This window comes from Embiotoca jacksoni, unplaced genomic scaffold (assembly GCF_022577435.1).
Source record: "Embiotoca jacksoni isolate LCO1_2020_lvr unplaced genomic scaffold, fEmbJac1.0.p SCAF_33, whole genome shotgun sequence".
NCBI classification, from domain to species: domain Eukaryota; kingdom Metazoa; phylum Chordata; class Actinopteri; family Embiotocidae; genus Embiotoca; species Embiotoca jacksoni.
The window spans coordinates 1,133,768-1,158,273 of record NW_027185385.1 but is presented as its reverse complement, the minus strand read 5'-3'; the positions used below and the strand labels follow the sequence as shown (position 1 = coordinate 1,158,273).

The 24,506-nt window shown below is 43.7% G+C and overlaps 1 protein-coding gene across 2 annotated transcripts in view; it reads right to left on the bottom strand.

Moving 5' to 3' along the window:
* LOC138207695 (synaptotagmin-like protein 2) overlaps positions 1 to 21,513 on the bottom strand; it is a 32,832-nt gene extending 11,319 nt beyond the window's left edge. For both annotated transcript variants that reach the window (XM_069165127.1, XM_069165128.1), the window contains exons 1-8: positions 18,639 to 21,513; positions 17,949 to 18,042; positions 14,017 to 14,153; positions 7,728 to 7,947; positions 6,690 to 6,844; positions 3,444 to 3,558; positions 2,923 to 2,986; positions 2,728 to 2,821 (exon numbers count right to left, since the gene is read on the bottom strand). In XM_069165127.1, coding sequence (XP_069021228.1) covers positions 2,728 to 2,821; positions 2,923 to 2,986; positions 3,444 to 3,558; positions 6,690 to 6,844; positions 7,728 to 7,828 — 529 coding nt within the window. In that variant the 5' untranslated portion in view covers positions 7,829 to 7,947; positions 14,017 to 14,153; positions 17,949 to 18,042; positions 18,639 to 21,513. The remainder of the gene's footprint in view (positions 1 to 2,727; positions 2,822 to 2,922; positions 2,987 to 3,443; positions 3,559 to 6,689; positions 6,845 to 7,727; positions 7,948 to 14,016; positions 14,154 to 17,948; positions 18,043 to 18,638) is intronic.
* Positions 21,514 to 24,506: the final 2,993 nt, after the last annotated feature.

Here is a 24,506-nt window from a genome sequence, read left to right as displayed (position 1 = left end):
CACACACACAGACACACAGACACACACAGACACACACACAGACACACACACACACACAGACACACACACACAGACAGACAGACAGACAGACACACACACACACACACACACACACACACACACACACAGACACACACACACACACACACACACAGACACACACAGACACACACACAAACACACACACACAGACACACACACACACACACACACACACACACACACATAGACACACACACACGGTTTAGACGCAGGTGAGACGTGATGAGACGTGATGAGATGTGATGAGATGTGATGAGACGTGATGAGACGTGATGAGACGGTGATGAGACGTGATGAGACGTGATGAGACGTGATGAGACGGTGATGAGATGTGATGAGACGTGATGAGACGTGATGAGACGTGATGAGACGTGATGAGACGTGATGAGACGGTGATGAGATGTGATGAGACGTGATGAGACGTGATGAGACGTGATGAGACGGTGATGAGACGTGATGAGACGTGATGAGATGTGATGAGATGTGATGAGACGTGATGAGACGGTGATGAGACGTGATGAGACGTGATGAGACGTGATGAGACGTGATGAGACGTGATGAGACGTGATGAGATGTGATGAGACGGTGATGAGATGTGATGAGACGTGATGAGACGTGATGAGACGTGATGAGACGTGATGAGACGTGATGAGACGTGGGCAGTGAGTCCCAGTAAAACATCTGAATGCAACATGTTTTTTCTGCAGGACCTCGTCCACTTTCTCTGAATTGTTCTCTGATATTCGTCTTCAATCGTCTTTCCGTGTCACTCATTCTTTCTGAGGAACAGACGAGCTTTACACATAAATAAAGAGACTGCCTGTAATGTTTTGGACTACTGACCAACAAACACAACCTGCTGCAGTTTATTAAAGTTGACCTTTTTGTTTTCAACGTCTACATCAGGGGTGTCAAACATACGGCCCGCGGGCCGGATCCGGCCCGCCAGTGGGTCCAGCTCGGCCCGCCGGATGACTTTGCTAAGTGTGAAAATTACAGAAAGACATAAATTGCATTTCTATGAGAATATGGAGGTTTATGAGTACAAACGTTTTGTTATTTTTTTTTTTAATCGATCCAGTAATTGCTTCAAAAACAGCGTAAATGCAACGTCTGCTCCGGAGGAAGAAGCGCTCGCTGCTCGCTTTGTGACACGTTTGACGTCAAACGCGTCACAAAGCGAGGGAATCTGCAGAGGAGAGCCGGGGCAGATCAACAGTGGGCCGATGTCTGAGTTTTTGGTCTTTATGTTTCTAGTTTATTGTAGAAAGACCTTAAAATAGGGTTTATCATCCAAAAACCTTCACCAATGATTTAAACAAAGAGAAATATTGTCGTTATATATGCGTTATTATGCTGTGATTTTACTGGTCTGGCCCACTTGAGATCAAAGTGGGCAGTATGTGGCCCCTTAACTAAAGTGAGTTTGACACCCCTGGTCTACATATTTCAAGAATGTGTTGTGTAGAACATGCACAGCTACAATGTTCATACGCCTCACTGGTACCAGCTGCAGTAGGGATCAGTAAGTAATCGATTGATCCTTCATTCCTTTTCCATAACTGACATATTTGTGTTGGTTTCTGTCTGTTCACAAAATTTCTCCCACAAAAACATTGTTTTTAGAGCTGTGGCATATTTCCAGCAGCAGCGAGTCACGCAGGACGGATTAGAGCTCGGGAATGTTTCTCTGTAATCCGGTGGCTCGTCGGCCTGCCGCAGGTATTTGGACTTTCCTTCCCTCTGACAACCTCTGAGAAACGATGTGATCCCAGCTCACCGGCTCATTGCACAGCGATTGTAAGAAAAAAACACTTGAAAATATTGGCTTCAATAAGCTGTAGAACTGTGATTAAATCATAAGAGTGTCATATACGCCATTAAACATTTTGACCCAGCATGTCTCTGCAGGGAGATTTATTCTGTCACTGAGCTTTAAAATTAATTCTCTCAAACTGCAACTAAACAAGAAGCAAAGCAATCAGATGATACTATTGTTAGAAATCATAATTCAGGGGCTCCATTATCAGACAGTTGCCCGTGACAACATGCTGCTCACAGGAGAGGCAGAAACAGCTCAACCTGGTATCACAGCAAAACGTGAAATAGACACGTTTTGGCCTCTCTAGGCGTGACAGTTTCACGTTTACCTTCAGTGAACGTAAATTAAACCTACTGCATGTGATTCACAGGAACATGAAACTTTTAGGAAAAACAACATGGTTGGGGTTTGGAAATATAAAACAACTCAAGAACAGCATTGTCACCTCCTGGATTTAGACGTCTGCCTCTGATTCCTGCCACCAGGCTCCGCCCCCTTCCTCCTAACACCGCTGAAGAATGTCCTTTGTACTTGGTCACGTGATCCTTCATTACGTTTCACTTCACTTACAAAACATGAAAGTGTCACGCCTACAGAGGCCAAAGCATGTCTATCTCACGTTTAGCTGTAGTGGACCGGCGTATCTATTTCGCGCTTTGCCTTGTTTTGAGGTTGAACAGCTGCATGTCAGACTGCTGCAGTGACACTTACACTGGTTTGTACTGTGAATTGAGCTGCTTTCCTAATTTATCCCTCAAACCCACAACTCACTTCAATTCAAAATATAACATATAATTAGATCACAATAAATGAAATAATCCCCTTCCACTCATGATATACGTTTTGTGTATGTAATAACGTACTGCGCCTCGATGTCTGCATTTGATCCGCTGTTGCAGCCAATAGATGACTGTCCTTCTTTTTCGGGGCGGGCTCCTTGTTGAAGGGTTTTTTTCTCTGCGTGAACAGAGGGGGAAGATTGAGACGTGTAACACCTGCAGCACAGCAACAAGCAATCACACTTACACCGGATTTATTTTCATCAGGCAGGGTCCTACCTTCGTGGGTGACTGTATAACTGGTTTTGGATAATCCGGCAGGATCTCATAAGGGTTTGGATACCTGTTAGATTAAACAAAGAAGACAGGGGGTGTTGACAGTGACAAGATGTGAATGTGCAGCCTAGAACTGCTCATGTTAACACATTACACCGCCTTCCACCCACAAGACCTGCTTTGACCAACGGTCAGTCAAATAATCGTATTACCTCAACAACGCCTGTTCTCGGTTTCACACAAAAATAAAAGCTGCAAAGACACCCGTCCACACGTCTTCAGGCAGAGCAGAATGTGTGAGAAATGTATAAATATGATCATTTTCCAAGAGCCGTAGAAAACATGAACATGTGACACCCAACCTTTTAAGAAGATTACTGCGAGCTGTGGGGCCAATTACTAAGTACCCCTGAGTTTGTGCACAAGTCCACTGAATCTCCTGAACTCGTGCAGCATGTCACGGTGGTCAAATTTCACCACAAACACAGTGAAGTCTGCTTCCTGCTGTGGTTCTCTGTACTCACCCCTCACTGCTGGGGGGCTGATGGAGGAATCCACAGAGTCCAGGTGGGTTAAACACTCCTTTGTTTGAACTGCAGGCAAATCTGGAGCCTTTAGGAAAGATCTTGGAGAACTCCCCTGCAGCAGAGAGCACACAGCCACCATTAGAGAGTTCAACATCCAGAGTCACATACTTTTATGTCAGGCCTAAACATGATGTGCTTCACTACGCTCAGCTTTTCCCCAGCGACCCCAAAGGATGCCGTCCAAACAGAACTGATTCATTCATCCAATGGAAGTAAACGTGAATTCATTCACTTTACCTACAACAAAACAAAAGGTCAGAATATAAAGGCATAGCAGCAAAAAAGTCAATTTACAGGGACTTCTCTTCCAGATGGTATTTACAATAAACAAAAAAATGATCATATCTCATTGTTCACCTCCAGAGTGACGGTCACCTTCTGTCACTTGAATCATGGCCAGACTGGGACTCATGAAAAGAAACTGACCTCTTGTCACGAACGCACACTTGAGATCAAACTTTGTCTCCCCAAGAGGTGTTTGATACCCGAGACACAACACGAGAAAACGCATCAGCCACAACATTATCTGTTCCTTTCAATGTGGTGAAGCTCAGTACAATATACATGTACAATACAACAGTTGTTATTATGCACATGGAGGAGGAGGAGCACAGGAGCATTTCTGAACCCAAAAGGCATGACAGTAGTTTGTCAGAAATGATCAAGGGTGACAAAAGCTGAGACCTCAGATGTAATATCCCTCCAGTAAGACGTACTGAGCTGAGCTGGCACGATCTACGCATCTTCCATACGTAGAAGAGAAAATAAGTCCAGCTTCGTTCACTTTGTGGTAATCATTGCAGAAATAAGGAATTTGCTCAAATCTTGGTACCAGAAGTGAGGGTGAGCTCCACAAACTGGAAGTTGGAACAGCCATGTTTTAGGAAATACTCAACCTCCTTCTGCATCACAGCATTTTATTGGATTAATAAACTTGTGATCACCAACATGTCCTACTGCCAGACTGAGGTTTGAGTGGGTTTATCACTAAATAGAGTCTCATGGCAACAAATAAGATTTACTTTTGGACCACTCAGCCTAGTAGGACAAATGTCCCTTTGGGTTTTCCAGACATGAGAAATTCCCTAAACACACATGAACTGAGACAGAAAACTTGTGGCTTTTCACATCACAGTCAGGATGTACTGGGGACGGGACTTTTTGGGTTTATGATCTGAGTCAAGGTCTCATTAGTTACCGGGATCTGATATCAGGAGCCAGAGGACTTAACCTGATTTAGTTTCCCAATTATTAGACAAATGTGGCAAGATGGGCAAAATTTAGCAACATTTTTTTTTAATCCCTGGTAAAAACATATATTGTAAGTTCCAGGCAGTTCAGATAAATACTGAAGCAACATGCTGTCAGCTTGCTGAGCCTCGATGAGCTGAAATTTATCTACTGTCAAACAAAAATCCCTCTCATCAGTGGAAACAACGCACTTTTTATCTCAAGGGATCAATTGACCAGGTCATCAGACTTAAAGGAAAAAACTCAGTCCTGTGAAGTGTCACAACACACGCTGGAAAAACAAGAAAACAACATATAAAAACATTTTTAGTGGGAAACACACGCAGGTTAACTGTGTGAATGTATGTAACACACCAACAGGTGAGACCCACAATATGACTGGTCAGAGAAAGACTAAACCCGCAACGAGCCACAGAGTGATTTGGCCAGTAATCCACCCAAATAGCAGTCAGAGAGACAAAACCCTGCACGATGAAAGGCTTGAAGTCATCATCTATCAACTCCTCTGTCAGAAAGTCCTTCCTAGTGACAGACTCACTGATTGAGTCCCACAGCAGAAGGGCATTTACTCTTTTTACTCTCTTTTCTTTAATGTGGTGACAAACTGAAATGAGGTGACCAGGTTCATGACAGTAAAGAAGAATTATGTTGTTTTGTGAGGCCACAGTGACCGTTGACCACTAAAACTATGACAGTACGCACTTTGGAAAACACTTTTTAAATTCCTCCAAAAGCAAAAGAGCAAAACAGCTGCACAAATCTTAGATTTCACTGGTTTCACACCATTTTGTCACATGCACCAATTCACAGGCCTGTAACACAGTAGCTGTAACATATACAAAGATAACGCCCTGTTCCCCTGAAAGAGTCCCACACACCTCCTGAAATATCCACACCAATGTACACCAAAGCAATAAAGACCAAAAATGTGGCAAAAAGATGCAATTTCTGATAATAATACAATGGGGCTTATGTGTGTTTGTGAGAAACTGTGTTCACTTGTGCGTAATTATTTAAAAGGTATTTGTAACTGGACTCTTTTCTTGGCTTTGACCTTTTCTTCTGATACTCGTTTTGATCCAGAGGATAATCACATGAAGAAAAAAATTCTTGAGAAAAAAGAGATTTGCTTTGGATCACTTTTGACCCATTTTTGGGGTTCAAAATAAAAAGGGTATTTTTGGGGTCACATGACGCAAGAACTGTAGCGTGAATTTGAGAAAAGCTGCATGAAAAGCTTCATGCCAACTGCAGGTAATCAAATTGAAATGGAAACTCCCTGGACAGGCTCACAGCTTTCACCAACACACTGATGTTAGATACACCACAACCCCTCACATCATCCACCCATTATCTACACCCACTCTGTCCTGTAGAGGCTGTCGAGGGGTGGAGCTTGTCCCATCTTCCATTGAAAGGTGGGCTACACCCTGCAAAGGCCACTAGCCCATCACAGGGTGACAACAGAGGCAGACAACCATTCATTCAAATTGGCTATAGGTGAGAATGTTTTTGGGGATTATCTGCATCAGTCCTGTGATTGTGATTGTTTCTTATGTATCCTGCCTCCGCAGGGATACACTGCAGCCCCGCCTCCACCTGCGCTAAGAGCAACCATCACCCAGCAGTGATGTCATCATCCATCAGTGATGTCATCAACCATCAGTGATGTCATCGTTGGTTTGTGAACGTTATGAATCCTCCAGTTCAGATTCTGTTCGTCACCATCTTGTTAGTTCGGAGCGGTTTGGAGCAGGAAGTGACCATATTTGGACGAGCTGGGGGAGGAGCCAGCGGTGGATCTGACCGATCTGATTGAACACATGACGATACTACGTCTTGCCCACCGATAGCTGTAACCTGACTGAACTATTGGCTGACATCGGACGGAGACTTTGATAATCGCTCTCAGTAGTGCAGCTCCAGACTCACATGTAGTCACCGGTTTATGTACGTGTTTCATGGAGGCCCTGATGATGTCGGCGCCATGGATGCGGTCCTGATGTCGTAGCTGCTTGGTCTCGTAGAACCATTCTCCAGTCAAGTACTTCAGCTGGCAGGAATCTCTCACCATCTTCTGCAGGTTACTGATACAACAGTGGCAAATATCACACAATCACTACTTTTACTAATTCTATTTTTGGTATCTTACAATAAAGAATCTAATGATATTTTTTGCAAAAATTCTGCACTACACACTTTATTGTCATCTGCATTCGAGGTAGCAGATACTGTAAGATCTATGAGATTCCAACCCAGTATCACAGCAAAACATGAAATAGACACGCTTTGGCCTGTGTCGGCGTGACAGTTTCAGGTTTTCCTGTCATGGAGGAAAATTAAACCTACTGCATGCATACAACCATGTGATCTACAGGAAAATTTAACTTTTAGGAAAAACACATGGTTGGGGTTAGGAAACATAAAACAACTCAAAAACAACATTGTCACCTCCTGGATTCAAACCTCTGCCTCCCGCATGGCAGTCTGACAAAAAAAAATGTCCCTTACAGTTTTACATGCAAGTAAGTTTCACGTTTTCTTTAACATGTCAGAGTGGAGACATCCTTTGGTCTCACATTTATATTATTTATAATTATTATTATTATTATTATTATTATTATTATTACTATTATTATTTATAGCTAAACACTTGGTTGGAGTTTGGAGTCAAAAAACAACTCAACAAAAATGTCACTTCTGACGAAAAATGTTTTTGTTGCCTCTGTTATGGACCTCGGTCACATGACATCTACGTGTGTGTAGGTTTCACGCTTACAAAACGTGTAACTGTCACGCCTAGACAGCCCAAAGCGTGGCTATCTCACGTTTTGCTGCCGCGGACCTGCGTGTCTATTTCACGCTTTGCTGTGATACTGGGTTGGAGATTCAGGACAGATGTTTGGACCTTTGACACTTTCTATACAATTTGACGGCTGGAACATGCAACAGCTGACGTTAGAGACTCACTGGACTCGCTTCTCCTCAGCCTTCTTTAGCGTAGCGTCTCTTTTCAACACAGCCAGGATGATCTGCTGCTCCTCCCCCGTCAGGAAACTCAGGTCCATCATGGCGGCTGCTGTCCCTTCCTGCACCTGCTGCTGCTGCTTTCAGACTGGGTCTAGTGGCCAGACGTGACCACCATTTCATACGGTTCTTCTCGAAGCTCCCATGGTCTTGTTCTGCTCATCTGTCAGTGGTTTTCACAAAGTGGGTCAAAGGTGTTTCAACCATGATGTTAAAGGATGATAATGAGACAGCAATCCTTCTTCCTGCTGGAGCTCTGCTGGTTTTAGAGAGCGATTTCCTTCTTCTCCTTGTTTCTGCTGCAAAGTTTGATCCTTTATAGACCAGAAATAAAACAAGAAGGAGTGGAAGTTTAATCTCAGAAAGAAGTCTGTTCCTATTTTAGTATTCAACAGTAACTGAGTTTGTTGCAGAGAGCAGTGGAATTATTTTCAGAAATGTTTTCTACCTCTGAAAACCTGATCAAACCTGACTCATCCATCTGTGTGAGAGCCACAGTGAGAACATGCAGATCTGCATCCGGTCTGAGTCCAGAGGAACCGTTTGGCTAGACGAGACCAAGATGAAGATGGCGCCGTGCTAGTGGCAGCCTGTTACAGCAGCTCCCTCGAGTGTGTTTTAAGTATTTTTCTTTCTTCTCTCTTCAGAGTTGCTTTTTTTTTTTCTTCACGTGTGTTAAGTGACGGTCAGACAATGGACTGTAACTTTTCCTCTTTTCTGGTGGCTCTTCTACTTTTTTCCCTCTTTGTAACGGAGAGCTACGCACAGTGGACCGGGGCCATTGTTTACTCTTGTGATCAGCTGATCACGCTGAGTAGACCTCTACTGCTGCTGCCCGGAGCGAGGCCTGAAATCCCGGATGAACTTCGGAGAAGACGTCGGGGTTGCAGAGCTGGAGCTAAGCTGAAGGTGAAGAGGAGGAGATATAAACCAGCGGTACCGGCGATCTTAATGAGGAACGTGAGGTCGTTGGCCAACAAGACGGACGAGCTCGGCGCTGGTAAAGACCCAGAGAGAGTACCGGGAGTGCAGCATCATGTGTTTCACCGAGACATGGCTGCACTCACATCTCCCGGACCACAGCGCGGCCGTACCCGGCTTCAGGACTGTTCGGGGGGACGGAGACGTTGTTCGGAGCGGCAAGAAGAAAGGTGGAGGGATTGAAGTCTATGAACGAGAGGTGGTGTAATCCCGACCACGTGTGTGAAGGAACGTTTCTGTAGCCCGGACATTGAACTTCTAGCCGTGGGGATGCGCCCTTATTATTTACCGAGGGAGTTCACGTCCGCCATTGTTATCGCTGTGTACGTTCCTCCATCTGCTGACGTAGAGGCAGCAGTGAACACCATCTACTCCACTGTGGCTAAACTTCAGACTAAGCATCCCGGTGCATTTGTGTTAGTTACTGGAGACTTTAACCAGTCTGGATAAAGTCCTGCCAACTTTGCACCAGTATGTGAACTGCCCCACACGGAACAATAAAACTCTGGACCTACTGGATGCTAATGCCATGGATGCATACAGTACTACTGCCCTTCCCCCCCTTGGTAGGTCGGATCACAACCTGGTCCTGCTGACACCAAAGTATGTTCCTCTGGTGCAGAGGCAGCCTGTGACCACCAGGACTGTGAGGAGGTGGACACAGGAGGCTAAAGACGCCCTGCAGGACTGCTTTGAGTCCACGGACTGAGACGTGCTGTGTGGACCACATGGGGAGGACATCAACAGCAGGACGGACTGTATCACAGAATACATCAAATTCTGTGAACACACCACCGTACCATCCCGGACTGGACACTGCTTCCCCAACAACAAGCCGTGGATCACCAGTGACCTGAAAGTTCTTCTTAATCAGAAGAAAGCAGCCTTCAGGTCTGGGGACAGGGAGGAGCTCAGGAGAGTGCAGCGCCACCTGAAGGAGAAGCTCAGGGAGTGCAAGGACTCCTACAGGAGGAAGCTGGAGGCCAAACTCCAGCAGGACAACGTGAGGGAGGTGTGGACCGGTATGAAGGAGATTACTGGGTTCAAGGGGTGAGAGAGACAACCAGGGGGAACCTGGAGAGGAACAACCAGGGGGAACCTGGAGAGGAACAGCCAGGGGGAACCTGGAGAGGAACAGCCAGGGGGAACCTGGAGAGGAACAACCAGGGGGAACCTGGAGACGAACAACCAGGGGGAACCTGGAGAGGAACAATCAGAGGGAACCTGGAGAGGAACAACCAGGGGGAACCTGGAGAGGAACAACCAGGGGGAACCTGGAGAGGAACAACCAGGGGGAACGTGGAGAGGTCCAATGAGCTAAACTGTTTCTTCAACAGGTTTAGTTCACCACCCTCATCTGTCTCCTCCACACCTCACACCTCCCAAACAACTCTGCTGCCTTTCCCCCTCCCCCCTCCGTCCCCACTGGTGAGCTGCATGGACACAGAGCCCTCAACTTTAAAGGGCTCTTCCACCATCGACGCCATGACCGGGGGGGGGGGGGGGTCCCCCCTCCCTCTCTCTGTGACGACTGGCCAGGTTAGGAGACAGCTGGAGAGACTCCACCAGTGCAAGTCTGCAGGACCTGACCAGGACCAGAGAGATGGTGGTCGACTTCAGGAGGAAGACGACGGCTCCACAACCGCTGAGAGTTCTGGGAGAGGAGGTGGACATGGTGGAGGAGTACAAGTACCTGGTGTCTCCATGACAACAGACTGAACTGGAAGACCAACATCAATGCTGTCTACAAGAAGGGGATGAGTCGACTCTTTTTCTTGAGGAAACTTCGATCCTTCAATGTGTGCAGCGAGATGTTGGAGATGTTCTACCATCTGTTGTGGCCAGTGAACTGTACTTCTAGTAGTCTGCTGGGGGAGCATCATTGGAGCCGGAGACACCAACAGACTTAACAAACTGGTTAAGAAGGCCGGCTCCATCATCGGCTACAAACTGGACAGTCTGGAAAAGGTGGTGGAGAGGAGGACGCTGAACAAACTATTATCCATGTTGGATAATCCTGACCACCCTCTCCACCTGCTGCAGGGACAGAGGAGGACGTTCTCCAAAAGACTCATCCAGCTGCTGTCACAAGGACAGATACAGGAGATCATTCCAGATACAGGAGATCATTCCAGATACAGGAGATCATTCCAGATACAGGAGATCATTCCTGATACAGGAGATCATTCCAGATACAGGAGATCATTCCAGATACAGGAGATCATTCCAGATACAGGAGATCATTCCTGATACAGGAGATCATTCCAGATACAGGAGATCATTCCAGATACAGGAGATCATTCCAGATACAGGAGATCATTCCTGCCGACCGCAATAAGACTGTACAAAAACTCACCTCTGGCAAAATCCATCACACAACAATAACACTGTTGACTGTGTTTCTTGTTTGTTTAAATATATATATATATATATATAAAAAACTTTGCACTATTGTTTAGTTAGTTTTAATTTAGTTAGTCTATTTTATTTTATTCTATTTTATTGTATATACTGTGCATTTTATATTTAATATTTTTACTGTTATTTTATTTCTTTCCTGTACCTATAAATGCTGCTATAGTGAAAGAATTTCCCCTTGGGGATTAATAAAGTATCTATCTATCTATCTATCTATCTATCTATCTATTATCTATTATCTATCTATCTATCTATCTATCTATCTATTATCTATCTATCTACCTACCTACCTACCTACCTACCTATCTATCTATCTATCTATCTATCTATTATCTATCTATCTACCTACCTACCTACCTACCTACCTACCTACCTATCTATCTATCTATCTATCTACCTACCTACCTACCTACCTACCTACCTACCTACCTATCTTTATGGCTTCTTTTTCAAACACCACAGCAGCTCGATAAAACACGAACGCTCTTTTGACTGTTCTTTCATCCTCTCTCCTCCGGTGAAAAGGCTTCAGCTGCAGTGAATGACTGGTTGTCTCTCGCTCCCCATAAAATCACCTAGGAGGTCACTGTTTCATAGAGTCCGAGCCAGCGTGGAGACACCAGCCTCACCCTACTGTTATTTTCACTGAATATAGATTTAAAATGAGGGGGAAATGTGCCCACAGTGTGAGACTCATGAAGAACACTGGAGCCAGTTAATCTGCAGCAGCTCGGTGACCTTTGTCAGAAGATCATGGACTTGTGATTTAACTTACCTACAGCGGGTACGGAAAGTATTCAGACCCCTTCACATTTTTCACGCTTTGTTTCATTGCAGCCATTTGCTAAAATCAAAAAAGTTCATTTTATTTCTCATTAATGTACACTCAGCACCCCATCTTGACAGAAAAAAACAGAAATGTAGAAATTTGTGCAAATTTATTAAAAAAGAAAAACTGAAATATCACATGGTCATAAGTATTCAGACCCTTTGCTGTGACACTCATATTTAACTCACATGCTGTCCATTTCTTCTGATCCTCCTTGAGATGGTTCTACTCCTTCATTGGAGTCCAGCTGTGTTTAATTAAACTGATTGGACTTGATTAGGAAAGGCACACACCTGTCTATATAAGACTTTACAGCTCACAGTGCATGTCAGAGCAAATGAGAATCATGAGGTCGAAGGAACTGTCCAAGGAGCTCAGAGACAGAATTGTGGCAAGGCACAGATCTGGCCAAGGTTACAAAATAATTTCTGTAGCACTCAAGGTTCCTAAGAGCACAGTGGCCTCCATAATCCTTAAATGGAAGAAGTTTGGGACGACCAGAACTCTTCCTAGACCTGGCCGTCCAGCCAAACTGAGCAATCGTGGGAGAAGAGCCTTGGTGAGAGAGGTAAAGAAGAACCCAAAGATCACTGTGGCTGAGCTCCAGAGATGCAGTAGGGAGATGGGAGAAAGTTCCACAAAGTCAACTATCACTGCAGCCCTCCACCGGTCGGGGCTTTATGGCAGAGTGGCCCGACGGAAGCCTCTCCTCAGTGCAAGACATATGAAAGCCTGCATAGAGTTTGCCAAAAAACACATGAAGGACTCCCAGACTATGAGAAATAAGATTCTCTGGTCTGATGAGACCAAGATTGAACTTGTTGGCGTTAATTCTAAGCGGTATGTGTGGAGAAAACCAGGCACTGCTCATCACCTGCCCAATACAATCCCAACAGTGAAACATGGTGGTGGCAGCATCATGCTATGGGGGTGTTTTTCAGCTGCAGGGACAGGACGACCGGTTGCAATTGAAGGAAAGATGAATGCGGCCAAGTACAGAGATATCCTGGAAGAAAACCTCTTCCAGAGTGCTCTGGACCTCAGACTGGGCCGAAGGTTCACCTTCCAACAAGACAATGACCCGAAGCACACAGCTAAAATAACAAAGGAGTGGCTTCGGAACAACTCTGTGACCATTCTTGACTGGCCCAGCCAGAGCCCTGACCTAAACCCAATTGAGCATCTCTGGAGAGACCTGAAAATGGCTGTCCACCAACGTTCACCATCCAACCTGATGGAACTGGAGAGGATCTGCAAGGAAGAATGGCAGAGGATCCCCAAATCCAGGTGTGAAAAGCTTGTTGCATCATTCCCAAGAAGACTCATGGCTGTACGAGCTCAAAAGGGTGCTTCTACTCAATACTGAGCAAAGGGTCTGAATACTTATGACCATGTGATATTTCAGTTTTTCTTTTTTAATAAATTTGCACAAATTTCTACATTTCTGTTTTTTTCTGTCAAGATGGGGTGCTGAGTGTACATTAATGAGAAATAAAATGAACTTTTTTGATTTTAGCAAATGGCTGCAATGAAACAAAGAGTGAAAAATGTAAAGGGGTCTGAATACTTTCCGTACCCACTGTATTTTCTTACTTTTAAATTTACCTGGCTGTTCACTTCATGTTCAGATTTTACGGTCCGCATGTTCAAATAATATGGAAGTAAAAAAAACTGCATATTTCTGTCAAAGCAGTTCAACACAGCTGGATTCAAATAAATAACAAGTAAATTCATAGTCAGTTGTAAAGCAGACAAACTGTGAATGTTGTGTTCAAATCATCTTCCAGCTGTTTACAGAAGCAGTTTCCTAATTAAACAATAAACTTCATATTGTTTGTTAATCTAAGTTCACGTTAAAATGAAACAGCTGAAATGTTTCTGAAAAACATCCCAGTTGTAACTTTTATTAACTGAAGTCCGTCTCTGAATCTAACAGAACCTCAGAACCGCACTAAGAGGAGCGTTCAGGATCTCATCTACAGAAAAGAAAAGAAAGCTGCTCACCTCGCTGCGGCTCCTTGCTGAGTGGAAACTACACAACAACTGAGTGCAGGGATGCTGAAGGTGGGCGGAGCTACGAGCAGCTGAAGGTCCACCTCCAGGTTGGCTTACTGGGCTGAGTCTCCGGCTGTCGGTCAATCCTGCAACAACATATGACATGAAGTCCAAGAGCTCTTTATCACGGAGACAGTTTAAAACGTAGTTCCACATCACTGCAGTTTTACCTGGTTTCTGTAAAGTAAAGAACTAAAGTAATATACAATTGAATAATCAAATGAATAAATTAATACATTTAATTCATTGTGGAAAGATATGACATGTCTGTAGTTTAATTCTACAACAACACCCCTGTTTATTCCTTCATTTCTGCTTTTGTATGTTAATTCAAGTAATCCATTCAGACAGGAGTTCATATTAATATACTTTAAATAAAGTCTGGATGAGATGAACAGCTGGAGAGTCGGTTAACTTTCTTCCATGATGGAGGCTCGACATGATTCAAACACAACCGTCCAATCTGCAGTCAGACATACGATGAAGTCAGCTCTGATATTCTAGTAGCTCTCTGACAGCTGTGAAAGTGTCTCCAAACATGACTGCACAGGTGAACCCAGGTGAACGGGGGTGAACGAAAGTGAACGCGGGTGAGCCTGGGTGCAAAAAGGTGAACGCAGTTGAACGCAGGTGAACAAAGGTGAACTCGGGTGAACAAAGGTGAATTCGGGTGAAAGCGGGTGAACAAAGATGAATGCGGGTGAACGAAGGTGAAACAAGATGAAGGCAGTAGAACGCAGGTGAACAAAGGTGAACAAAGACGAATGCGGGTGAACAAAGGTGAACACGGGTGAACAAAGGTGAACGCAGTTGAACGTAGTTGAACGCTGGTGAACACGGGTGAAAAAAGGTGAAACAAAATGAAGGCAGTTGAACGCAGGAGAACACAGGCGAGCCTGGGTGAACAAAGTTGAATGCAGGTGGACCTGGGTGAAAAAAGGTGAATGGGGGTGAACAAAGATGAATGCATGTGAACGCAGGTGAATGCAGGTGAACGCGGGTGAACAAAGGTGAACGGGGATAAACACGGGTGAACGCAGGGGGACAAAGATGAATACAGGTGAACGTGGGTGAACAAAGATGAATGTGGGTGAACGCTGGTGAATGCATGTCAACACGGGTGAACGCAGGTGAACACAGGCGAGCCTGGGTGAACAAAGTTGAATGCAGGTGGACCTGGGTGAAAAAAGGTGAATGGGGGTGAACAAAGTTGAATGCAGGTGAACCCAGGTGAATGCAGGTGAACGCGGGTGAACAAAGGTGAACGCGGGTGAAAAAAGGTGAAAAAAGGTGAACGCAGGTGAAAAAAGGTGAACGGGGATAAACGCAGGTGAACGCAGGGGAACAAAGATGAATACAGGTGAACGTGGGTGAACAAAGATTAATGCGGGTGAACGCAAGTGAACACAGGCGAGCCTGGGTGAACAAAGTTGAATGCAGGTGAACCCGGGTGAAAAAAGGTGAACGCAGGTGAACAAAGATGAATGCATGTGAACGCGGGTGAACGCAGGTGAACGCGGGTGAACAAAGGTGAACACGGTGAACAAAGATGAACGCGGGTGAAAAAAGGTGAACGTGGGTGAACAAAGGTGAACACGGTGAACAAAGATGAACGCGGGTGAAAAAAGGTGAACGCGGGTGAACAAAGGTGAACGCAGTTGAACGTAGTTGAACGCTGGTGAACCCGGGTGAATGCAGGTGAACGCGGGTGAACAAAGGTGAACACGGTGAACAAAGGTGAATGGGGATAAACGCGGGTGAACGCAGGGGAACAAAGATGAATACAGGTGAACGTGGATGAACAAAGATGAATGTGGGTGAACGCAGGTGAATGCGGTTGAACAAAGGTGAACGCAGGAGAACAAAGGTCAACGCAGGTGAACGCAGGCGAGCCTGGGTGAACAAAGTTGAATGCAGTTGAACCCGGGTGAAAAAAGGTGAACGCGGGTGAACAAAGATGAACGCAGGTGAACGCGGGTGAATGCGGGTGAATAAAGGTGAAAAAAGGTTAACGCAGTTGAACGCAGGTGAGCCTGGGTGAACAAAGGTTAATAAAGGTGAACACGGGAGAAAAAAGGTGAACGCAGGTGAACAAAGATGAATGCGGGTGAACGCGGGTGAACAAAGGTGAACGCGGGTGAACAAAGGATAACGCAGGTGAACAAAGGTGAACGCGGGTGAACAAAGATGAATGTGGGTGAAAAAGGATAGCACAGTTGAACGCAGGTGAACAAAGGTGAATGCTGGCGGGTGAACAAAGGTGAATGCAGGTGAACGCAGGTGAACAAAGGTGAAAAAAGGTTAACGCAGTTGAACGCAGGTGAGCCTGGGTGAACAAAGGTTAATAAAGGTGAACACGGGTGAAAAAAGGTGAACACAGGTGAACAAAGATGAATGCGAGTGAAAAAGGATAACGCGGGTGAACAAAGGTGAACGCAGGTAAACAAAGATGAATGTGGGTGAAAAAGGATAACACAGTTGAACGCAGGTGAAAAAAGGTGAAATAAGATGAAGGCAGTTGAACACAGGTGAACAAAGGTGAACGCAGGTGAACAAAGGTGAATGCTGGCGGGTGAACAAAGGTGAACGCGGGAGAACAATGATGAGTGTGGGTGAACGCAGGTGAACAAAGGTGAACTCAGGTGAACACGGGTGAACGCTGGTGGACAAAGGTGAACGCGGGTGAACAAAGGTGAACTCAGGTGAACACGGGTGAACGCTGGTGGACAAAGGTGAACGCGGGTGAACAAAGGTGAACTCAGGTGAACAAAGGTGAACGCGGAAGAACAAAGATGAACGCGGGTGAACAAAGGTGAACGGGGGAGAATAACGGTTAACGCAGGTTAACAAAGATGAATGTGGGTGAAAAAGGATAACGCAGGTGAATGCGGGAGAACAAAGATGAATGTGGGTGAAAAAGGATAACGCAGTTGAACGCAGGTGAACAAAGGTGAATGCTGGCGGGTGAACAAAGGTGAACAAAGGTGAATGCGGGTGAACGCGGGTGAACCCAGAGCTTGCAGTGAGTTTTCTGGGCAGGAATTCCTCTTCTTTACTGTTTAGTGATCTTTTACTTGTCAGTTCTGTCGGTTTTGCTCCCGCAGATGTTTTTGCTGTCATTCAGGTTTTTTCTCAGCTGTTCTTTTCAAATGTCTGACTCTTGGAGAAACTCAGCTTTTTGTCTTTGAAATCTGTTTTTAATTCATTTTTGCTTTAATGAAAGCGTTTCATCTGTGAGCTTCTGAGACAGCCTGAACATCTGTAAAGGACATCACATCCAATCATAGCTGAAGATAATTTACTATCAGTACAGAGTCTAAAAAGACTAAATGCATTTTGAAACAGTTTCTTGGTCCCACATGTTAGTAAATGATTTAAAACAACATTATCAGACAGGAAGTTAGTTGCACGTGTTCATAATCAGTTTGATTATGTTACATACAAGCTTATAAAAACTCTAGATCATCAGAACATTTTAAATATGTAAGTCCTCAGAAACTCTGCAGGGTTTTATTCCTGCTCTATAATAAGAGAACAGATAAATGAACACCATAAAAACAATCACAGCTCTTCATTCAGTTACACCGTTGGACCACATGATGGCGTCAGAGCTTCATTCTCCCTCATTTCTGAAAGACTTTCCTAATGTTGTTTTTTTTTTAAATTTTGCATGACAATTTCCTCTTTCATATCCACTGTGTATAATAACACTTTGATATAAACTATCAGTGGCCACAAATCGTCTATCTTTTCTTCCATTGAGGAAATATTAAAATTTTCTCAAGTTATTTTACTGACAACAGAGGCTTCGTGCACAAAAGTAACATAATTTATCAAAAAAAATTTGCAAAGCCAGTCCAGAGTTTTTCTTTTTACCATACCTCCATTATCAGGGATTAAAGTCCTCATCATCTCCACGGTGACGGATGACGGGGACCAGACGAGCCTCCATCTCAGCATCAGGACCACTGGGTGCTGACGGAGGAAGAAGGAAGACCTCCATCACCAGTTCACAGGAAACACATTTTCTTACATAAATAAAACACTTTTAATTTTCAGAATCTTGTTTATAATACTTTAACGGCTTAAGTTTTTTTAAATATTGCTTTAATATCTGTATCAAAGATCTGATTATTAGCAAATTATTAGTAATTATCAAGAGTAATTATTTATATTCATGAAGTTATAAATAAGGATGGCGGATGGAGTCATGTGGTCAAAAAGGTACAATAGAATTTGGATATCTATTCAACTTATACCAATAAAAACAACACAATATCCTGCAGGTTAGAGGTCTTCAGTAAGGGAAGGACTAAACATGTCATTTATTTAAATGCAACAAACTCCCATGATGAGTAAACACACTGAATGCAGCGCCATCTTCTATCTGGAAGTCATGATTGCAACGTCTCTGTTGGAGCTGCATTTCCAAATTTGGAGTGGACTTTTGAAAACTGGAGCCAATCAAAATGTGGGACGTCATCTCAATATGTGGGACGAAATGCTTTTAATGGAGAGGCTGCTGCAGAAACATCAGCCAATGAGAGACCAGGGTTTTCATTCCAACCAACCTTTCAGCCAGGTGAGAGGTGCAAGGCCTGATGGGATTGTTCCGTCTTGACACGTCTTCCTCTCTTTGTTCCCAACATTGTTTTAAGAGATGATTGTTGTGCTGTTTTTTTCCAATCTGCTCATTTTTTGAAGGGATTCATCAGATGAAGTTGTAACGCTGTGAAAAGGAAGGCCTTCGTTCAACAGTCCAGCTTCTATTAACCGGCCAGTTAATTGACAGTCGATGTCTCTCAGACACTCTGGCCACTGCTGCAGCATCCAAACGAAGGGGAAGTGGCAGCACCACAAAGAACCTTCTCATTTCTGCTGGAGAGGCTTTGCCAAGCAGGATGTGGCTCTTATATCAAAGTCCTTCTGTGTGTTGGTGTGTTAGTGTGTTAGTGTTGGTGTGTTAGTGTGTTAGTGTTGGTGTGTTAGTGTTGGTGTGTTAGTGTGTTAGTGTGTTAGTGTGTTAGTGTTGGTGTGTTAGTGTGTTAGTGTTGGTGTGTTAGTGTGTTGGTGTGTTGGTGTTGGTGTGTTAGTGTGTTAGTGTTGGTGTGTTAATGTGTTAGTGTGTTAGTGTGTTAGTGTGTTGGTGTGTTAGTGTGTTAGTGTTGGTGTGTTAGTGTGTTAGTGTGTTAGTGTTGGTGTGTTAGTGTGTTAGTGTTGGTGTGTTAGTGTGTTAGTGTGTTAGTGTGTTAGTGTTGGTGTGTTAGTGTGTTAGTGTTGGTGTGTTAGTGTGTTGGTGTGTTGGTGTTGGTGTGTTAGTGTGTTAGTGTGTTAGTGTTGGTGTGTTAGTGTGTTAGTGTTGGTGTGTTAGTGTGTTAGTGTGTTAGTGTGTTAGTGTTGGTGTGTTAGTGTTGGTGTGTTAGTGTGTTAGTGTTGGTGTGTTAGTGTGTTAGTGTGTTAGTGTTGGTGTGTTAGTGTGTTAGTGTTGGTGTGTTAGTGTGTTGGTGTTGGTGTTGGTGTGTTAGTGTGTTGGTGTTGGTGTGTTAGTGTGTTAGTGTGTTGGTGTGTTAGTGTGTTGGTGTGTTGGTGTGTTAGTGTGTTGGTGTGTTAGTGTGTTGGTGTGTTGGTGTGTTAGTGTTGGTGTGTTAGTGTGTTGGTGTGTTAGTATGTTGGTGTGTTAGTGTTGGTGTGTTAGTGTGTTAGTATTGGTGTGTTAGTGTGTTGGTGTGTTAGTGTTGGTGTGTTAGTGTTGGTGTGCTGGTGTGTTAGTGTTGGTGTGTTAGTGTGTTGGTGTTAGTGTGTTAGTGTTGGTGTGTTAGTGTGTTGGTGTGTTAGTGTTGGTGTGTTAATGTGTTGGTGTGTTGGTGTGTTAGTGTGTTGGTGTGTTGGTGTGTTAGTGTGTTAGTGTTGGTGTGTTGGTGTGTTAGTGTGTTAGTGTTGGTGTGTTGGTGTGTTAGTGTTGGTGTTAGTGTTGGTGTGTTGGTGTGTTAGTGTGTTAGTGTGTTAGTGTTGGTGTGTTGGTGTGTTAGTGTGTTAGTGTTGGTGTGTTGGTGTGTTAGTGTTGGTGTGTTAGTGTGTTAGTGTTGGTGTGTTAGTGTGTTAGTGTTGGTGTGTTGGTGTGTTAGTGTTGGTGTGTTAGTGTGTTAGTGTTGGTGTGTTAGTGTGTTGGTGTGTTAGTGTGTTAGTGTTGGTGTGTTAGTGTGTTGGTGTGTTAGTGTGTTGGTGTGTTAGTGTGTTAGTGTTGGTGTGTTGGTGTGTTAGTGTTGGTGTGTTGGTGTGTTAGTGTTGGTGTGTTAGTGTGTTAGTGTTGGTGTGTTGGTGTGTTAGTGTTGGTGTGTTGGTGTGTTAGTGTTGGTGTGTTAGTGTGTTAGTGTTGGTGTGTTGGTGTGTTAGTGTGTTAGTGTTGGTGTGTTGGTGTGTTAGTGTGTTAGTGTTGGTGTGTTGATGTGTTAGTGTCGGTGTGTTGGTGTGTTGGTGTGTTAGTGTGTTGGTGTGTTAGTGTGTTAGTGTGTTAGTGTTGGTGTGTTAGTGTGTTGGTGTGTTGGTGTGTTAGTGTTGGTGTGTTGGTGTGTTAGTGTTGGTGTGTTAGTGTGTTGGTGTGTTGGTGTGTTAGTGTTGGTGTGTTAGTGTGTTAGTGTTGGTGTGTTAGTGTGTTTGTGTGTTGGTGTGTTGGTGTGTTGGTGTGTTAGTGTTGGTGTGTTAGTGTGTTGGTGTTAGTGTGTTGGTGTGTTAGTGTGTTAGTGTTGGTGTGTTAGTGTGTTGGTGTGTTCGTGTTGGTGTGTTAATGTGTTGGTGTGTTAGTGTGTTGGTGTGTTGGTGTGTTAGTGTGTTGGTGTTGGTGTGTTAGTGTGTTAGTGTTGGTGTGTTAGTGTGTTGGTGTGTTGGTGTGTTAGTGTGTTAGTGTGTTGGTGTGTTAGTGTTGGTGTGTTAGTGTGTTAGTGTGTTGGTGTGTTAGTGTGTTGGTGTGTTAGTGTGTTGGTGTGTTAGTGTGTTAGTGTGTTGGTGTGTTGGTGTGTTAGTGTGTTAGTGTGTTGGTGTTGGTGTGTTAGTGTGTTAGTGTGTTGGTGTTGGTGTGTTAGTGTGTTGGTGTGTTAATGTGTTGGTGTGTTAGTGTGTTGGTGTGTTGGTGTGTTAGTGTGTTGGTGTGTTGGTGTGTTAGTGTGTTAGTGTGTTGGTGTGTTGTTGTGTTAGTGTGTTAGTGTGTTGGTGTGTTAGTGTGTTAGTGTTGGTGTGTTAGTGTGTTGGTGTGTTGGTGTGTTAGTGTGTTAGTGTGTTAGTGTTGGTGTGTTAGTGTGTTAGTGTGTTGGTGTTGGTGTGTTAGTGTGTTGGTGTGTTAATGTGTTGGTGTGTTAGTGTGTTGGTGTGTTAGTGTGTTAGTGTGTTAGTGTGTTGGTGTGTTAGTGTGTTAGTGTGTTGGTGTGTTGTTGTGTTAGTGTGTTAGTGTGTTGGTGTGTTAGTGTGTTAGTGTTGGTGTGTTAGTGTGTTGGTGTGTTGGTGTGTTAGTGTGTTAGTGTGTTAGTGTGTGTTCCACGTGGGTGAGCTGCTGCACCTGTAGGTTCGGCAGCAGAAGCCTCCATCATCCTGGAGGATGGATGGACTCACCATTGGATCACTAGTGGTGCAGTTTTTAGTTCCTACTGACACCATACTAGTATACTATTAGAGGATAATATGAAAACAGTGGTCATAGCCAAGAGTCATGTCATACTGATATCATCAAGGTTATCTCAGCTGGGGCTGGAAGATGACATATTGTTATGAATACAACCACGGATCTGTGAGATGACAGCCTTCATCCCCAGACCTGTAAGAAAAGTCATGACTGCACTTTAAAAGAAACAAAAAACAGACAGACCTTTTATCTTTAACATGTCAGGGAGGAGACATCCTTTTGTCTCAGATTTATAGTGATATCAATAACCTATGTGAGGGCAACCCGATATCAAAGCAAAACGTGAAATAGACACGCTTTGCACTGTCTAGGCTAGAAGGTTACACATTTTCCTGTAGTGGACGAAAATAAAACTTACTGCATGTGTTCAGCCATGTGATATACAGGAAAATTAAACGTATCACTAAAACACATGGTTGGGGTTTGGATCAAAAAACAGCTCAACAAAAACGTTGTAGTGGGACCTTGGTCACGACATACACGTGTGTGTAGGTTTCACGCTTTCAAAATGTGTAACTTTCACACCTAGACAGCCCAAAGCGTGTCTATTTGGAGTCATGTGGTCACAAATGCGTTTTGCTGTAGTGGACCGGCGTGTCTATTTCCCGCTTTATCATGAGACCCGATTGGTCGGGAACGTCATGGTGGTGGTGTTTCTTTTTGTTTGTCTGTTAGTCAGCTGGATAACAGAAAACCTACTGACCTGGTTCATTTGAAACTTGGTGGAAGTGTGTTCGATGGACCAAGAAGGAACTCATTTAATTCTGGAGCAGATCTGGATGAAGGTGTGGATTCACTAAGTATTTCTCACTTTCATTAACATTGCATCGGGCAGTTGGCCAATTTAATGCAATATAATTGTGAAACCCAGTAGATGGTAGTAAATTTAATCGTGATGAAAGTAGGATAACTTCTTCAAACAATACACACTCACAGGCTCCATTACTACTCTGAGATACATGTTCTGACCCAAACTTAGTACAGCAGACAGTCATTATGGAGCACACAGGAACTGTGGTTTCACAGGGGAGAACCAGAACCGCCAACAGAACCAAATCTGAGGCTCCAGCTAAACACAAGCACAATTTTACATCATTCTGAAGGTTCAGTAAATATATCCAAACATATTTACAGATCAGAGTGGAGTGATATCACCGTGAAGTCACTGTGGTCGAAACAGGATGACTCGTACTGAGAGTGATGACGAAGAGAAGAATCAGCATCTTCTGGACCACAATGAGGCAGCGCTGCTTTCAGCGCTGTCCGTCACGTGTCTCCACTTCTGCTCTAATGTGGACTCAACCAACTAACCAATCCAACGGCTGCTTAGAAAACAGGGTCATTTAAACTTGGAGTGTGAGCTACATGTGACTGGAGGGGTGAGCGACACCTGGAGAGGAAGGTGGATGAAACACAAAAACTGCATCTGAACTTTCAAAGTTTGAAGTCAGGACAGAACCTGGCGTCAGCAACACGAATCCTCATAGGAGAATTTGTGAATATCGATCAGTTATTCGCCCGACAAATCTCAGGAAAAGAGTCGTGAACCCTGGTAGCTGTGGTGTGTTCACCTGGCCAGGTGACAGGTGCACTGTAAAATAATATTTAAAAAAATATATCAAAATGGTTTCTATATTTCAACGAGCAATAATCCAAAAAGGCAATGAAAAATAGTTTGTTATTGATAATTAAATCATAAAACAGGATTCAATGCCTTTAAATTGTAACAAAAACTGCAAGAGAGCACATTTAAAAACAATTTCTGACCATACTTTGGTAGAAAAAAACTGTTAAATGAGGTTTTTATAATTAAATAGTGTTGTTTGGTTTGTATTTTATAGTGAAATTGAATGGGAGTTAATGTACAGTAAACAACAACTACTTGTAAATCTTACAGAAAAAAAACTGTTTATTAATTCAAATTCTAATAATAATCATTTTAATAAATGCATTTTTAGCAGAAAAACTGTTGTATTTACAGGTTTAAAATGTAATATTTTAGTACATTGCTACTGTAAATTTCACAATTTGTTATGTAAAGTTGTTTACGTACTCCCTGTATTTAAAAAATAAAAATAAATTTGGCAACCAACTGCCAGTTTTTTTTCCAACACTTTTTTTTTTTACAGTGTGGGCCTGTGTGGTTTATGCACTGTCCACCTGATGAAGAATCTCCAAACATAATAATCACTTTTGTATACACAGAACTTCTTTCAACAAAGTTAAATGTCTTCTTGAATCTTCTTTCCTAATGAATGAGGGATTATTTTCAGATGGACCTCCAGAAAACTAAGAAGAAGGAGTGACTTTAGCTAACAACACCGAGATAACTGATGGACACATTTTATTCACTTTGGATTTGATGAGAGAAGTTGAATGGGAGTCTATGGAGCCGGAGGCTTTTTGGAGCCGACCTCTAGTGGCACTCGCTGGTATTGCAGCTGAAGACACTTCTGGATCAGAACCATTTTACAGACCTGAAGCTACGAACTCTTTTAGAAACAGTCTGTTCAGCTGACACTTGGTTCAGTTTTTCTTTGTTCTTTGCTCTACATTGTTTCTGATACATTAGAACTGAGAGGTAAATATTACACAGTAAGTCCAAAAGACATCATCCTCCATGTGTTGTCATGGAACCGGTTGCTTTTACTCAACTAACGGACCGTCAGCCTCTCCGGTCCTTTACGTTCATGAGCCTTCATGGTTAAAGTAAGCCAAACATCTTCCAGTGTTTTTCTTCCTCTAAGTTAATGAGGAGCCGAAGACG